We start from the raw sequence: 17360 nt of genomic DNA on the forward strand, positions 1-17360 counted from the left end.
ATATATTTTAAACCATCTTAATTACTTTTTAAAAAAAAAAAACAGTCTTTCTCTGTCAGCCAGGCTGGAGTGCAGTGGTATGATCGCAGTGCACTGCAGCCTCGACCTTCTGTGCTTAAGCAATCCTCCCACCTCAGCCTCCTGAGTAGCTGACATTACAGGCGTGAACCACCACAACCAGCTAATTTTTGTATTTTTTCGTAGAGATAGGGTCTCACCATGTTGCCTAGGCTGGTCTCAAACTCCTGGACTCAAGCAATCCGCCCACCTTGGCCTCCCAAAGTGCTGGGATTACAGGTGCAAGCCAATGCACCAGGCCTCAATTACTTTTCATACCTAATACAATGTAAATGCTCTGTAAATAGTTGTGATACTGCATTTTCTATTTGTATTACTTTTCATTGTTGATTTTTTTTTCTAATATTTTTATCCATGGTTGATTGAATCCACGAATGCAAACCTGCAGACACAGAGGGCTGACAGTAATGAAACCGAGGCCAAGAAAGATGAGATAACTTTCCTAAAACCACACAACTGAACCCATTCTTCCATTTGGCTTCCTAACATATAGTATGTAGGATTTAGGCGGGTGATAGGGAAGAAAGTAGCCAATAAGTAATCCTTAACAGCTAATGGTTAATGTTTTACGAATCACTGATAAAATGAGACAATAAAATGTTTAAAACAGATATGATATCAAATATACGAGCTCTGGTACTTTAAACTCACTTTATGATTTTAGTTACATGCCAAATTATATATTTTTTACTTCGTGTATCATAAAAAGAGTTGGTGATAGCAATTGTAAATTTTGTTCATGTGGAAAATTAATTCATAAATTCAAAATAAACTATAGCAATGCAAAAATAATACAATTAGAATTTTAATAACATTGCTTCTGTATACTTTTGGATATGGAACACTATGAGATCAAATTGCTCTACCTACCATAGAAATGTGAATCACCTAAAAATTGTTCTCCTTAAGTAAAATGAGTTACAATGTTTAAGTGCCTAAATAATCATATTTCCAGACCTTGGTTATTATCATCCTGTGTATTTTAGAAGAAAATATCCAATAAAAGAGTTCTAATTAAAGACAAGTGGAAACAACAGATGCCAAAAAGCCCAGGATACATTTTTATTCTTTATTAATATCATCTGAGGTCTTCAACAGTTTTGTTTCAGTGTGAAATCTTCTCTGCAAAAAAGACTTCTGAGGTATCGAAATATAATCTGGGCTATGAAAAAGCCACTTTTCTGATATGAGCTCATATTCCCAAGGGTTTTTTGTGCTAAGAGGCCGTGGCAGGGAATGGTGGTAATTGGCGGTGATTTCGCCTTCTCCACTCTCACTTTTAGCTAACAAAATTCTTTGCCTTGAAAGCTTTATTAAACCATTCATTTTACCCAAAGATAAAATGTTAGAGGAATAATCTTTCTTTTTGTTTGATGCTTCCTTTCCTGAGCCATTCCATATTTCAGCATGATTTTGTGTCTTCCGTTGTATCTTTTCCTCAGCAGATATGCAAATAATGGGTTTCTTTTTCCCTTTTCCAGCAGCACATTTTGATTTATCTGAAATTGTCTGAGGTGCCAAGTCCATTCTTCTAGCCCTGTGTAATTTATCTGCATTCATGCACATTGCAGAGCTCACTGTATTAGAACTCTGAGCACTGTGATAGTTTAATTTAAGCAAGTGCTCCCATAATGAGAAGCCATTCCTAGAACCCTCAGAATGTTGCTGGCTCATACCTTGAGGCCAACATCTCCGGCTCCGGATCCACTCAATTTCTCTCAGAAGGCTGCAAAAGATCAAAAGTTGTCAAGAGGTCATATATATAACATGAATAACCAGAAGCATATTTCTGTTTGGAACATGAAATAGAAACTCACTGCAGGATTCCATGGATTGATGAATGAGAAGATCCCAGGTGGATCACCCTTAAATCAAGTGATCTGTACAAATAGCCTACTGCCTCAATCATGACGTGATGACAAGAGTCACTTGCCAATAACTGACCTGCTAGATATTTGAAAATAAGAATATTAGACTTTTTATTACTGCTGGCTTCACACATTTAAAAGAGAAGGATAACAAACATTTATAAAAAGTGGCATTGGAACATGACTTATTTGTAATATTCTGCCAAAAATATTTAACCTGAGTCTAATCATAAAGAAACAATCAGGCTGGACGCAGTGGCTCATGCCAGTAATCCATTCACTTTGGAAGGCTGAGACATGTAGATTACTGGAGCCCAGGAGTTCAAGACCAACCTGGGCAACATGGCAAAACTCCATCTCTACAAAAAATACAAAAATTAGCTGAGCATGGTAGCGCGTGACTATAGTCCTAGCTACTTGGGAGACAGGTGGGAGGATCGCTTGAGACCAGGAGGCAGAAGTTGCAGTGAGCCAAGACTGTGCCACTGCATTCCAGCCTGGACAACAGAGTGAGACCTTGTCTCAAAAAAATAGAAAGAAAGAAAGAATCAGACAGATACAAATTGAAGGACATTGGGATAGGGATGGGAGGGTGGAACCTGACTTCAACTCTTCAAAATAGTCAATGTCATAATGACAAAACAAAGGTACTTAAATCTAGACTAAAAGAGACAAATGCAATGCAAGATCATCAATAAGTTAACAGCTATAGAGGACATTACTAGATACTTGGGGAGATTTGAATATGAACTATAGTTAGATAATAGTCTTAGGCAATAGTTAAATTTCCTGGGTTTGATTATTGTGGTTATATGGGGGAATGTCCTTGTACTCAGAAGACATATGCTGAAGTATGGTATTTAGACATAAAAGTGTCATGTTTGCAACTAACTTTCAAATGGTTCAGAAAAAAATACATGTATGTATGTGTCTGTGCCTGTATATGAAAGAGAGAACACAGATGTGGCAAAATATTAACAACTGGTGGGCCAGGTGCGGTGGGTGGCTCATGTCTGTAACCCCAGCCCTCTGGGAGGCTGAGGAGGTAGGATTGCTTGAGTCCAGCAGTTTGAGACCAGCCTGGGCAACATAGGGAGACTCTGTCTCTATACAAAATAATAATAACAATTTAAAAAAACAATTGATGAATATAGGTGAAGGTTATATAATCTTTCACTATACTATTCTTGAAATTTCTCTGAAGGTTTGAAATTTTTCAAAATAAAAAAATTGAGAAAAAAGTTTTCCAACTGCCACAGTCAATGAATTGAATTCTCGACCTGGTGCAGTGGCGCGCGCCTATAATCCCAGCACTTTGGGAGGCTGAGGCGGGCGGATCACTTGAGGTCAGGAATTCAAGACCAGCCTGGCCAACATGGCAAAACCCTGTCTCTACTAAAAACACAAAAATTAGCTGGGCGTGGTGGCATGCACCTGTAATCCCAACTACTTGGGAGGCTGAGGCAGGAGAATCGCTTGAATCTGGGAGGCGGAGGTTGCAGTGAGCTGAGATTGTGCCACTGCGCTCCAGCCTGGGCGACAGAATGAGATTCCATCTTCAACACAATAATAATAATAATAAAATTGAATTCTCTAAAATTTGTTAAAATAAAAACAATCCATTTTACAATCTAACTTGGAGATGGTACTTATTTATTCATTTTACCCATTTACAAGACTACTCTTAAGGGGCTGGACTTACACCATTGATTATAAACATAACGTAAGGCTGGTATGTGTAAGGCACTGATTTAGAAATGTGATAAAGAGACTGCTGCCTATGTAAAGGCTAAAAACACTGACAGATGACCCAGTCCCTGTTCCTGTGTTAACAACAATAACAGCAAATATATATAATTACCATCTGTCAGGACTGTGTAATCATATAAGGTATAGATTATCATCACCTGTCCACCTGGTTCAAAAATGAAAATTTACCAATCTGTAAAGTGAAAAGTGTCTTTCCCTTCTCTGTCCCCATCTGTGCAGTCTTCTAAAATGGAACCAATGACGTTAGTTTCTAATGTGTCCTTCCAGAGAATTTTTAGTGCATGTTTCATTTTACTTGTCTTTTAAAGATAAGCATGCTGGATGAGGTTAAGGAACTTATTCTAGTTCATGGAAGAACAGTCCTGGGTCAGCCTCATCCTGAAGTCCATGCCCTGCACTGCTACACTAGGCTGCCTCCTCCCCATTGTGGATTGTGCTCCTGAATATCAGCTGTGGCTTCTGCTCGCAGACATGTTCTCTCTCTGTGGCTTTGCTTCATGGATCAGACCCTGTATCTCACATGCCTGCAGCTTTCTCTGGAAATCCTATAGGAAATTTCAGCTGCTGTCTCTGCTTAGCGATCTGGGACTATGTTTCTTCTTTTTGAACTATTTTCACGACTCCCTGTGATGTTCCCAGGTGCCTCAGTCTAGCTCAACAGAAGACATTTGTGAATTACCCTGTTCTTGATGACCAAGTTGCATTGGCCTTAAAAGGAAAAGTGGAGAAAAATAGAAACTGGATGTGTCACGTGGTGGCAAACACAGAACCCATTCTCAGAGATACTCTAGGCACCAATAACCAGATTCATAGGTTTGACTGACTCTCTTCATTCTGCCCAAGTCCCCTGAAGAGAATCTGATTTGCTATGGGATTGAGATTTTCATGCAGACAAGTTTCTGGTGCCTTTTGCATACACTACTTCATGCCCTTGCTACCCACCTCCCTCTTGGCCACACACAACTCCTCAGGCCCCTTTTCCCTGGTGACCCATTCTAGACCTGACCTATAGCTTTGACCTCAGAACTTTCTTGGATGCAATCTGACTCAGGCAGCAAGCAAGCCAGGGAAAAGACATTCTTGCCTCATCCCCACCCCCAGTTTATCCCATTTTTCTTGGAGCTGGTAGCAGTTGGGTCAACCCAGTCAGTCCTCCCAACCCAGAAAAGAGGAAAGACCAGAATCGGTGAATTTAAATTGGAGAGATGTCACTGAACCTCTTCCCACCTCAAACCTTTGCCCTGGATGGGGAGGGAACCTAACATTTAATTTTGTACTCTATTGGCTGTTTTGCATACATTATATCATTAAATCTTCACAATTACCCTATAGGTAGACTATATTATAACCTCTTGATTGGTAAGAAAATTGAGACTCAGAGAGGTTATGTCCACAAGCCAAGAAAATAGCAGAACTGGGATTCCAACTCAGGTCCCTAGGATCCAGGACCACAACTTCTAGAATTGAGAAAAGAGAACACTATTCTTCCTGTTTTGTTGGTTCCAGGGAAGATTTTCCATAAAAATACATCTAGAAAAAAAGCATCAGTTACCTTTTCTATGTTGTACTTCTGGACAGAGCCACACCCATCTTATTTCCAGTGGAATGTGAATTGGGGGTGGGGATGGGGGGAAGGTCCCATGAACACTCTTACTAATTTGTTCTCAGATTTTAAGTAGTAAGTTTTCCTAGTCTCCCCACTTTATTTTCAGTGCTTAACATTAAAAAGATGGTGGAATATTTATTATTTCCTTAGAAAAACAAAACAAGATATTTCATCCAAAGATAGTCCTCTATCCTATTAAGTACTCTCCTAAAGCACAATTTTTCCTAATTTTTATTCTACTGAAATTAAAATTAAGTCATGTTCCTCTTGCTTCATATAATACCTGCTGTCACCTAACAAATGGATTTTTGCAATGCCAGTCCAGTGTGAGAGATGTTTACTTTTTCCTGGGCCGACAGCAACAGTCCAGGCAGTTGTCTCCAGGTGACAGTGAAATCTCTCCAGTGTTGACAGAGGTCACAGGAAGTTTCCCTGAATGAATAACTCAGTGGATGAACCACCCCGGGAGGGATAGTTCATTACTGGGCAGCATCCACTGAGTTATTCTGTGCCAGGAGTGAATGAGATTAAGAAGTGAGGACAATCAGAGCCCATAGTCTCTGTCTACATTCTAGAAGATGGGCTGCAATTGCAAAGAGGAAGGAAGGTTTGGCACTGTCTAAAGGCTCTTCGTTGAACGTTTCTTTTTGTTTGATAATTAGGCTGTGTCTAAAGTTTCTTTGTCCAAAATCCTCAAGTTTGAGAAACTAAGTGTGTTTGCTCATTCTTTTTTCCTTTTTTAATCTGCAAACTTAACCTAGAAGTGTTTGCTTATTCTTTCCATAAATGTGTGTATCTATAAACAGGTTAGGGAGAAAGCTGTGTGTCATTGTCCCAAAAAAGTAAAAGGTTGCTATTGGATGTCTCCATGGGCCCTCAATTTCTGATACAAAGAAAACAATAAGAGAGGTTAAGGAGTCCTTTCCCCCACCCCTCTCTACTGAAACCATGGCCTAGTCTGGCTCAAAAGGACCTGGTTGCAGATGGCAAGTAGCATCCTCTATTGTCTTCCCCCAGTTCTGCATGAACCCAAAGCACCAATTAAAGGAGATGGGCCTGTGCAGAAGCCCCAACTTTAAGCAGAGGGAACAGATTGTTCTCTCTTAAACAGGCTTTTGACTCTACCACCAAAATTGAACATTACCTGTGACCTCTGTGTTGCTAAACACAGTGGTCTGTTCTCAATCTGCTGGTCAGTTCTCAACACTCTCCTCTCTTGGCTTCAATGATCTGACTGCTTCTCGACCTGCCTCTGGAGCCATTCTTCATCTTTTACTACAGCCCATTCCTCTTCTCGTCCCTTAAATGCTGGCATTCTTCCAAGTTCTACCTCTGGCCATTGTCTTGTCCTACATTCTTCTTGCTTCTTTCAACCATTCTACTGAGTTGAGCCAGCAAGTGTACACTAAGGACTCCCAAATGTTTTCTCTGGCTCAGTCTTCAAGCTCTTAAGCACCAGACTCATATGTCCTACTGCCTACTGAATGTCTCTACTTGGATAGAAAATTCAAACTCAACAGGCCCCAAATTAGCTCACTGTGGCTCCCACCCCACCCTACCAAACTATGCTCCCTCTCTTGCAATGCCAACAGCATCATGCACCCAGGTGCACTGACCTACGATATAGTCGTAAACTGGGAAATGCTTTTGGCTTTCTCTCACCTCCCACATCTAGTCAAGCACCGAGCCTGTTGGATTTACCTACCAAGTCTCAAATCTGACACTTTCTCTCCATTTCTACCATCCCCTCTTAGTTTACCAATTCCATCCCCCATTTGGTCACAAGATTGTTGTATGCTAAACACAAACTTACTCATGCCCCTTAATGCTAGAAATCCTACAGCAGCTGCCCTGTCAAGCCCTTGAGCCTGGTAAACCTTGCTGATTCCTCCAGCATCATTCCCCAACTCTCCCCATTCCAGAGTTTCAAACCACCCAAGTTCTCCCTTCCTTGACATTGTTCATGCTGATCCTCCTTACCTAAAATGCTCCTCATGAACTTCTTCACCAGGCACCTGTCAGAACTCAGCCCAAGCCACTGTCTCTGGAAAGTCTTCTTTCTTGCCTGTTTTCTGTGGGTCCCCGTGCCCTCTCCAGTGTCTGTCACAGTACATAACACATTGGATTGCACTTCTCTTCGTGTGCTTGTCACCCCAACGAGACCACAAACTCCTAGAGCTCACAAACAGCGGGAAGGGCTTGGGACTTGGGGTCAGAGAAACGGATGCTAAGTCTTAGGTCAACATACTAGCTGTGCCTGGTCTTTGTGAACCTCGATGATTATAATATCTAATCCATAGAATTATCTGGTCAAATGTACTGGGGCAGGTCATGTGTTACATCTGCTATTCCCTCAGCTTTAAAATTAGTTCAGTGACCTTTAGAGCCCTTTCCAGGTTTAAAAGTTTTCTAAGTTTATGAAGCCTACTTGACATTTTTTTTGCAGCCAATAGGGTTTACGCATATATAAACTATTAAAAATGATTAAGCCTACACAAATGAAAAGTAAGTTCTGTTAACACACATAAACTGGCTTGCTGGATTAACCAGGGTTCTCCATTTCTTCTATAAAACATACTCCCCAATGTCCAGGTAACACTAAATGCCTGCAGCTAGCAGGCTCATCTCTACTTTGCTGGCATACTTCTGTTCCCAACAGTTGGGTTCTGGCATACCCCAGAGTCAACTGAGTATGTCAATCTAATTAGGTAATTTAACAGACTGCAATGCAGATTAATAAGATATGAGTATGAGAGAAAAAGGAGTTGTTTTCTCTGAAAACCAGACTGAATTCTTGGGAAAGGCTCAATATCCTGAGCTGCTAAGAAAAATAAGTCCAAATTATGAGCAGACAAGACAACTACAAAAGATTGAGGGAGAAAAAGGTGGCAACTGAGAAGGATACTGCACACAGACTGCATCACAATTGTTGTCACCCTTCAGAATCCAAAACTAGAAACGGAGGGTGATGCATTTTGAGAAGATGACATCTAATTCCAATCAGAGGACCCATTAAAGAGAGAGAAAGAGAAAGAGAGAGAGAGAGAGATTTTAATTATACATTTAAAAGTCTGGAGAAAGAATGGATTTATATTTAAGTTAAAATTAAAATGTAAGGTTTGTCTGTATCATTTATCTGACTTGGATTAAGAGACCAACTGCTGTAGTTGAAGAGGGTTCTGGCTGAGCTGGGAATTTTAAAATGAAACAAAGAGAAGAGACTGAGAGGGAATTTAAAAATGAAACAAAGAGAAGGGACTGACTCTCAGAGGGGCTGAGAGTCACCCACTAGACACTAGAGCCTTTGTTTAATTTCTTCCTTCTAAATTTGACTAAGATGGTTAGCATTTCTTTTAAAAAGAATCCCAGGCAGAGAGAAGTAACATAATGTTCATCTACCACACTTCATCCAAAACAAACAGTTCAGTACAGAACACTCAGCTTGATATAATGGAACATGAAAAAGCCACATTTCTGTCCTTTTCTCCCACTTATATGGTGTCTCAATAGCCAAATGTAAAACACTCATCAAAGGAGAGAAATACGATTGCTCTGTGTTGGAGGCAGCTTAGAGCATTAATCACAAAAATCTTCATTTTATAGTTAGGGTTCCTACTAAAATCTCTAGAATTAACAGTCTTATTAGGTTAATGTTTGTACTTGAAACTGGATTTGTCACCCTCTCACAAATCTGTCATTTTAATATGTGCTTACTGTAATCTCATATATAAGAATGTGATTTTATAATTAAAATCTTAATTACCAAAAATTGCTGGAAGCCCACTATTTTCATACCCCCTGGAAGATTACACTGTGTTATACATGTTGATCAAATGTAATAATACAGCCTGGTCACATAGCGAGACCTCATTTCTACAAAAAATGTTTTAAAAATAGTCAGGCATAGTGGCGCATGCCTACAGCCCTAGCTACTTGGGAGGCTGAGACCAGAGAATAACTTGAGCCTAGAAGTTTGAGATGACAGTGAACTACGATCATGCCACTGCACTCCAGAGCCTATGTGATAGGGACTGTCTCAAAAAAAAAAAAAGTAAAATAATAAAAGATCAAGAAAGGTGTCTCGACATTCAAGCTAGCAATTATCATTAATCTGAACTCTAAAATGAAATCTGAAAAGTCAACTAAAGATCATTGTTTTCCATAGATAAAAGCACAATTGGGTTGTTCTTTCAATACTGTTAGCCTGGAGCAGAGCCATCATTTCCGTTGGATAACCCAAGACAAATTACCCAGAAAGAACCTGCCTATCCACTTCTCAGCCTACCTACAGTGACAGAGCACCCATCTACATACAGCTAGGGCTGTTTCTGATGTTTTGAAGACGCAAAGAATACATGATAAGGCCTCTGCCCTCAGGAGTTCACAATCTGTTTGAGAGGTTAAAATATGCACCTCAGAGAGGAAGAGAAAATGTGTGTCACAAACACGTCCTTTGTGCTCTTTCATGGATTCTGGATCCACAAAATGATCTTAGAATATAATATTAGAAAGCTCTTGTGAAGATTATGCTAGAGGTAAGGCTCTAGGTTCCTCACACTTACCTACTTTGCAAAAATCCTGTACTGGCTTTCAGTTGCTCTTATGGTAACACCCCAGATCTTTGACTGGGCCTGAGAGGCCTGCGACCCACCCCCCGGCATCTCTCTAACATCCTCCTCGAGCACCTCCTTCTCCACATTGCTCTCTGCACTCTGGGACCTTAAAACTCCCCCCAGCCTCGAAAATTCTGTTCCTACTGCCTAGATGACTCTTCTCCTCCCTCTCTCCCACTACTAGTGAGCCACCTCTCATCCTGCAGATCCAATTTCAGCATCACTTCCTGAGATGCATCCCCAACCCACGTCCTTCCATCTGACAGATCAAGGTCACCTGTTAGTACTTGTATTTTCCCATGATAGCACTTTTCCCAACTATAGTTAAGCCATTGTGCATTTAGTTGTCTAACTGCTGTCTCCATGGTAACGCTTTGCACAATTGCAGTTAAATTGTGTATTTAAGTTGTCGACAGCCTTCTCCCCCAGTGTGAGCTCAGGGAAGGCAGCGTTGGTCTCTATGGGTCTGATTCATTGTTATACTCCCAGGAACTAACATAGAGATTGTCACTTAATAGGTGCAGTAAATATTATAATAAATGAATGATAAGAATATAAGTAATTAACATTCAAATGACCTTAATAATCAATACCTGCACTTCTAAAGTGGGAGGGTAAATCTGAATTAGCTGAGGCATTTCCTCCATCATACATTCATTCACTTGGCAAGTGTTTATTGAGTACCTGCTAAGTGCCACCCACTGTTCTAAGAGCAGGGTATACAATGGTGGAGAAGACAGATCATGTCTCTTCTTTATAGAAAGAGAGATGAAAAAAAAGAAACCCTAGTGAACAGATAAATATATAATTTCAAGTAGTAAAGTACAGGTTGAGTATCACTTATCCAAAATACTTGGGACCAGAAGGGTTTCAGATTTCTGTTTTTTTTAGATTTTGGAATATCTGCATCACGCTTACCAGTTGACCATGCCTAATCCCAGAACTCCAAAATCTGAAATGCTCCAGTGAGCATTTCCTTTTTGCATCATGTCAACACTCAAAAAGTTTTAGATTTTGGGCTTTTGGATTAAGCATGCTCAACCTGTGCTATTTACTTTAGTACCTTAGAGGGTGACAAGGGTAAGGGTTAGGGTTAAATTCCATAAGATGGACAGGGAACTCTTCGCTGCACATTTGTGGACAGACTTTAGACAGCCTTGATGAGCTCTAAATAATTTTCAAGAGTTTCCAAAACAATTTCCTAAATAGAACAAGCCCATTTAGAGGATCACTGGCCCCCAAGCCTTCCTCAGTGTTAAGTCTCCACTTCCCTACAGGAGAGAATTTCCTTCAGATCAGCACACTGCCTCAACTCTCCCATCACTGCCTGTTTTTCTTGTTTATCTCCCACTCCACAAACCTCCTCTGTCCCGATGCTTCCTCACAGCCCCTCTTGACGGCTCTCAATCCCCTTTCACATCTTATTTATTCCTACCTTTGTTCTCGTAGTTCTCCCACCTAGAATTGCCCCCTTTCTCTGACAATCTATGCCCTCCACTTCCTAAAGGATCCCTTCCAAGAGATTTTCCTTGAACATCCTCTTGCTACTGACCATGGTCTTCCACATTTAGGCATGGAATATTAACTCTGTTGAGGACCTTAAAGAATGCAACACCCTTATTTTACAGATGGGGCCCAGGAACAGACTTGGGCCACAGGCATTGTGACTTGCTTCAGGTCACACAGCTGATCATGGCCAAGATAAAACCAAAACCCAATTCAATCCCCTCCAGCCAGACTATGCTTTAAATCTTTCATGTGTTATATTTTTTATTATAGGTTTATATTGCCACCTAACAACAACAACAACAAAAAGTTGCTTGAGGTTGAAGACAGAAGTTATCTTCTTTGTTTTTGTATCCTGCAGAGCACTTAGTACAATCCTTTGAGCATGGGCAACCTAGTGTCCATCTATATGTCTCTTTATCTGTTACTGCATCCAGAAAAGACCAAGACAGATTTTTACCAAATTTAGAAGGTATGTTTGGGATGAATTAAAATACGAGCCATATGGCATTCATAAAAGTCACATTGGATAGCCTAGGGGACCACTTCAAAGTGATGGGTATCTCCCCTGCAGGGCACCCAAGGATCTGCCCCACGATGGAGACAAGCTACAGACAAAGGAAGCAAATATTAACAGTAGCTTCATATAGGAGCCACAGTCCAAAGTCACAAAGGCAGATGCAAGCAATCATTTCAGTTTCCTTCATGTGGATGGCTTCATGCTGTGTACATCAAGTGGGTGGTTGGAGGTCGGGGGTACGGATTGTTTTTCTTTTTTCTTTTTTTTTTTTTTTTTTTTGAAACAGGATCTCACTCTGTCACTCAGGCTGGAGTGCAATAGCAGGATCTTGGCTCACTGCAGCCTTGACCTCCCTAGCTCAAGTGATCCTCCCATCTTAGCCTTCCGAGTAGCTGGGACTACAGGTGCGAGCCACCATGCCCAGCTAATGTTTTGTATTTGTTGCAGGGATGGGGATTTGCCATGTTGCTCAGAGGCTGGTCTCAACTCCTGGGCTCAAGCAGTTCTCCCACCTAGGCCTCCCAAAGTGCTGGGATTACAGGCACGAGCCAGCACACCCAGTTGAATTGTTTTTCTTTATAGGGTAAATTATTCTCCCAAACCACCCCAGATCAACAATCTAGTTGGGTAAGATAATACCACCATATCATCCTGATATGCATTACAACGTATAAAGTACTTAAAGGCTTGCTGAATAAATGCAGTGTAATTATATGTATACCATAGTATGCATAATTATACATGCATATTATATTATACATAGTATAATATAATCCAACTCCCATGAAACATACATAGCTGTTGACCTCAAAGTGAACTGCTTTGAGGACTAATGTTTGGTAACACTTTACTGCAGAGGGCCTAAGATATCTTTAAAAATGATTAATGGTGAGGAGTCCCAACAATTTGCAGCTCTGGCTTACTTCTTATTTTATGGAGTCCACTCAGGCACATTTCCATTTAGATAGAAAATTTCCACTAAAGGTAGGAAAACTAAAAATACTTGTTACATGTTGAAGGACAGCTGGTTCAGAGGTCTTCATAAACAGACTACTTTCCCTCCCTCCACTCTTGCCTTTGTATACCGAAGTTATTGATTTGCTCTCACCATCACCGACTGAAACCACAGCATACAAATCTCACATTAGCAGTTGGATTAACCATCTACAATGTTCCTGTGGGCCAGAAGTGGACCTTATATTAAAGGAATCAACTTCAATCAACAGCAGGAGATAATGATGGCAAGAGATGACTCCTCACATAAAAATACTTGGTCATAACCACCTTGAGTATTGACTGCAAAATTGAAATGTAGACTTATTTAACAAGTCACAAAAAAAAACACTGCAATTGCTGCTATTAAAGATGCCTTCATATCTGAAAGTAAATGAATATATTATCCCTCCATCACAGACCAGACACAAAAGCTGTTACATAACAGAATATTATATGGAACAATCAGATTAAACATACTAGTTCTTTGTCCATAAACTTTCTCTAAATTCGTATCTGTATTTTCTGTTTGTAAAACTGCTTCAGCCTAGAAACATTTAGTGAAAAAAAAAAATGCACACACATATTCCCAAATCTGCACATTGAAAATATTCTTTCCTACAGATATCAGGCATTTAAAGCTTTTTTCCTCCTCAGCAAGTGACTACCCTGAAAGCAATCACGTTTTCTTGTAAAACAGATGGTAAGCACACATGCTGGGAAAAGTAGCTGGTTTAGGTCAGGGTTTCTCAACCTCAGCACTGACATTTGAGGGTGGATAATTTTTTGTTGTGAGGGGCTTTCCTGGGCATTGTAAAATGTTCAGCCACATCCCAGGCCTCCACCCACTAAATGACAGTAGCACTCCCATCTCCCAACCTGCCCCCGAGTTCCAGTCATGACAATCAAGAATTTCTCCAGACTTTCATCCTTGGGGGCAAGATCATCCCTGGTTGAAAATTACTTGTTTTGGTTGAAGTACAGATAATGCCCTGTGGCAATGAGACGTCAGGACCCCGATAGTGTTTTGTTTTTTTGAGATGGAGTCTCGCTCTGTTGCCCAGGTTGGAGTGCAGTGGTGCAATCTTGGCTCACCACAACCTCCGCCTCCCAGTTCAAGCAATTCTCCTGGCTCAGCCTCCTGAGTAGCTGGGACTACAGGTGTGTGCCACCATGCCTGGCTAATTTTTGTATTTTTAGTAGAAACAGGGTTTCACCATGTTGGCCAGGATGGTCTCAAACTCCTGGCCTCAAGTGACTTTCTCGCCTTGGCCTCCCAAAGTGCTGGGATTATAGGCATGAGCCACTGCGCACAGCCGAGACCTATGTCTTACAGCTAAAATCAAGGGTGGGCCCTTGTGAAAAGCCATGTCATTATTTCTGGTCACATGTTACTTTAGCATCACAGACGAAAAGGTATGGAAAGCTATTCATATACAGTAGAGACAATGTCTTAGGACAGAAGTGGAAGAAAGGTGGGAACCTACACTGACGGGGGCGGGGGGAGGGGTGTGGTCAAGCAAGGGAGCTCAGCCTACAAAAGAGTGAAAAATGGGATGGAAACGATTTTAAGAGATATCTTTCCTACTAGGAGAACGTAAGTAGGTAGCAAAAAATAGTTTAAAGTTTGTGAAACAGGAGTTGCTTGGTTCAAAAATGGAGCCTTTTTAAAAATAAGCAAAGTATGCAGGTGAAACAAAGGGAAAAGTCACCTGCTTATAACAAATAGATGGGCACGATTACCTAATTTACACAACGTATCACTGAGGCTGATGTTCAGCTGCTTCCTGAGGAGTGAGGACTTAGCCAGAGTTTCTGCATTTTCCTTTATTTTTATCACTTGTTTATAATATTTAAGTACTTGCTTCCTTTGGGATCTAGAAAAGAGAAATTTAATTAAAGTTTGCATCAAAGAAGGCTGGCACGCATTCATTCATTCATTCAACAAACATTTACTGAATGCTGGTGTTAGGACTGGGGAGCAAAGATGAGTATGACTAACTCTTGCCCTCTGAGAATTTCTTTGAGGTAGGAGGAGAGACTGGAGAGCGAAGCAGGAGTCCACCCACAAAGGACCTTGAGTGCAAACCTAAGGATTTTGACTTTAACAGTGAAGAGTTTTCATTAAGAGCCTGATATGATCAAATGCACATTTTAGAATCTGCCCGGGCAGAAGTGTGGAGGACAAACTGAAACAGGTGAGGCCACAGACAGGGAGACCAGTTAGGCCAGAGGAAGATCGACGAAGGTCTGAGCTGACACAGTGGCCACAGGTGCAAGGGGAGGTTTGCTAGGGTGTGGTGTTGCACTGGATGCAGTGGTGCTGATGCCGGGGGTGCTGGGGGGCTGTTGTGTGTGCAGAGAGTCATGTGGTTAAGAGCTCAAGCTCTAAAGTCAGGCAGATGTGGCGGTGGGCCACAGTGGTCAGGTTCAGGGCCTCTTCAATCAGACTTCCCAGGTGCTAACCCTGGCCCTGACACCTAAGAGCTGGGTAGCAAGCATCTCAGCCTCCTAAGCCTCAACTTCCTCATGTTCAAAATGGGGATAATAGGCTGGGCACAGTACTTCATGCCTGTAATCCCAACACTTTGGAAGGCCAAGGCGGGAAGATCACTTGAGGCCAGGAGTTCAAGGCTGCAGTGAGCTATGATCACACCACCACACTCCCACCTGGGTGAGAGAGAAAGATCCTGTCTGGAAAAAAAAAAAAAATCAGATAACAGAGTTGTTATAGGGATTAAACAAGAAAATGAGTGTAATGTGTCAGCACAGTGACTGATGATAAACATTGCTAAGATGGATCGTTAAGATGATGCCATGGTGTCTGCACCAAGTGAAGTGGGAGAAGGAGAATTCCGTCAGGGGGTGAGGGGTGGATGTGTCCAATCTTGAGCACATTGACTCTGGAGTACCAGTGGAACACCCAAGTAAAGATGTCCGGTAAACAGATGGAAGCACATGGCTGCTGCTGCTGAAGGATGCCTGAGAAGATAGAGACAAAAGGCGCTCACCTTACGGAACAGCAGCTGAAGGCCTGAGCCCTGGTGGGGCTGATGTGCTCCCTCTGAGACTAGCACGGAGCCCAGGAACCAAACTCAAGAGGATGCTGATGTTTGGGCAAGCGGCAGGGGGAGAAAAGGAACCCACAAAAGAAGCTGAGCCAGCTTGATCACCCAGGAGAGTAGTTTCAACTCTGTCAAATGCTTGGAGGAGAAGGCCAACAAGGTCAAAAGTGCAGAGGACACTTTGGGGTTGTTTCTGATGACTTTCATAAGAGGAGACAAAATGGGTAAGCTGGGTAAGGGAAGAAGTGCCTGGGCTCTATGCTCGTCTCAGACTGAGGGCATTCGCCCCACCAGGGCCCAGGGCTTCAGCTGCCATTCCATAAGGTGACTGTGCCGAGGATGCTGACTGAAGGATAATTACAGATGGATGGGCAAATGGTTGGGGGAAAGTAGATGACAATCATTTCACTAAGAATCTGTCACTGCTCCTCTTAAAACATTTTGTTCACTCTTCTCTCATCTGCTTTCTTAACTTTAATTTTTTAATTTGACCTCATTTGTCCAACTCTACCCAGACCCCTTCTACAAGGCCCTCAGGATCCCATGGATCATTTCTGTGGTGCTTGAGTGCTGTCTCGAGGGCCCCTGGTCCTTACATGCTTGAGAGGTGAGTCAAGTTATGTAACAAAATGTCTCCTGGTTTGAACCAACACGAAAGACACAGTCACCTAAGGATAACCTTCAACAAAGAGACGGCCGGCTTCTCCATTGTTTCCGAAGGCTGGCCGTTGACAGTGAGGCCTGGAGGAAGCCATCCATGTATGGTCATCAAGCCATCTGTGTACGGCCATGCGGAATAGTCCAGCAGTCCTCAGTGTCTCGTGATTTGGGGTGGGGCAGCCAGGCAGGAGAGATGACTCAGTCAGTATGCTACGTGTTTAGATTTTTCTTTTACGAGGCAACAGTTCTACAGTCAAGCTTTCTGCTTCTGTAAAGAAAGTCCTGTTCTCTGCTCACAGTGCTGGTCTCAATATGAGTAAGAGGCGGCGTATGTGGTGTCAAGTGCCTCAAAAAACACTTGCTGGGGAGCAAAATAATAAAATACGAATGACTCAATTTATCAGACTCTTTTAGTGTGTGCCAGGTTTTCTGCTAAGCTCTTTACATATAGGATCTCTTAATCCTCACAAAGATCTTGCCAGGAAGATACTGTTACTCCCTTCATTTTACCAAGGAGGAAATGAATGAGATACCAAGATGTTAAGTGCTTGACCTTAACAGTAACTTGTCACTGTTACTAAGTGGCAGAAATAAAATGTGAACTCAGGCAATCGGACTCCAGAGCCCACCATCTCACCACCACTATATAGCACCCACTATTGTACCCTTAGGTCCTCCCTT

At 41.7% G+C, this 17360-nt stretch overlaps 1 protein-coding gene across 1 annotated transcript in view; it reads right to left on the reverse strand.

Annotated features, from left to right (window-relative positions):
* Window positions 1-1137: 1137 nt before the first annotated feature.
* The window catches only part of LOC102145519 (putative tetratricopeptide repeat protein 41), a 72523-nt gene continuing 56300 nt past the window's right edge, over window positions 1138-17360 (reverse strand). Inside the window, exons 13-15 of the mRNA XM_045365811.3 lie at window positions 14698-14831; window positions 1896-2025; window positions 1138-1804 (exon numbers count right to left, since the gene is read on the reverse strand). Of these exons, the coding sequence (XP_045221746.2) occupies window positions 1141-1804; window positions 1896-2025; window positions 14698-14831 (928 nt within the window). The 3' untranslated portion in view covers window positions 1138-1140. The remainder of the gene's footprint in view (window positions 1805-1895; window positions 2026-14697; window positions 14832-17360) is intronic.

Source organism: Macaca fascicularis, chromosome 11, assembly GCF_037993035.2.
Source record: "Macaca fascicularis isolate 582-1 chromosome 11, T2T-MFA8v1.1".
In the NCBI taxonomy this organism is placed as follows: domain Eukaryota; kingdom Metazoa; phylum Chordata; class Mammalia; order Primates; family Cercopithecidae; genus Macaca; species Macaca fascicularis.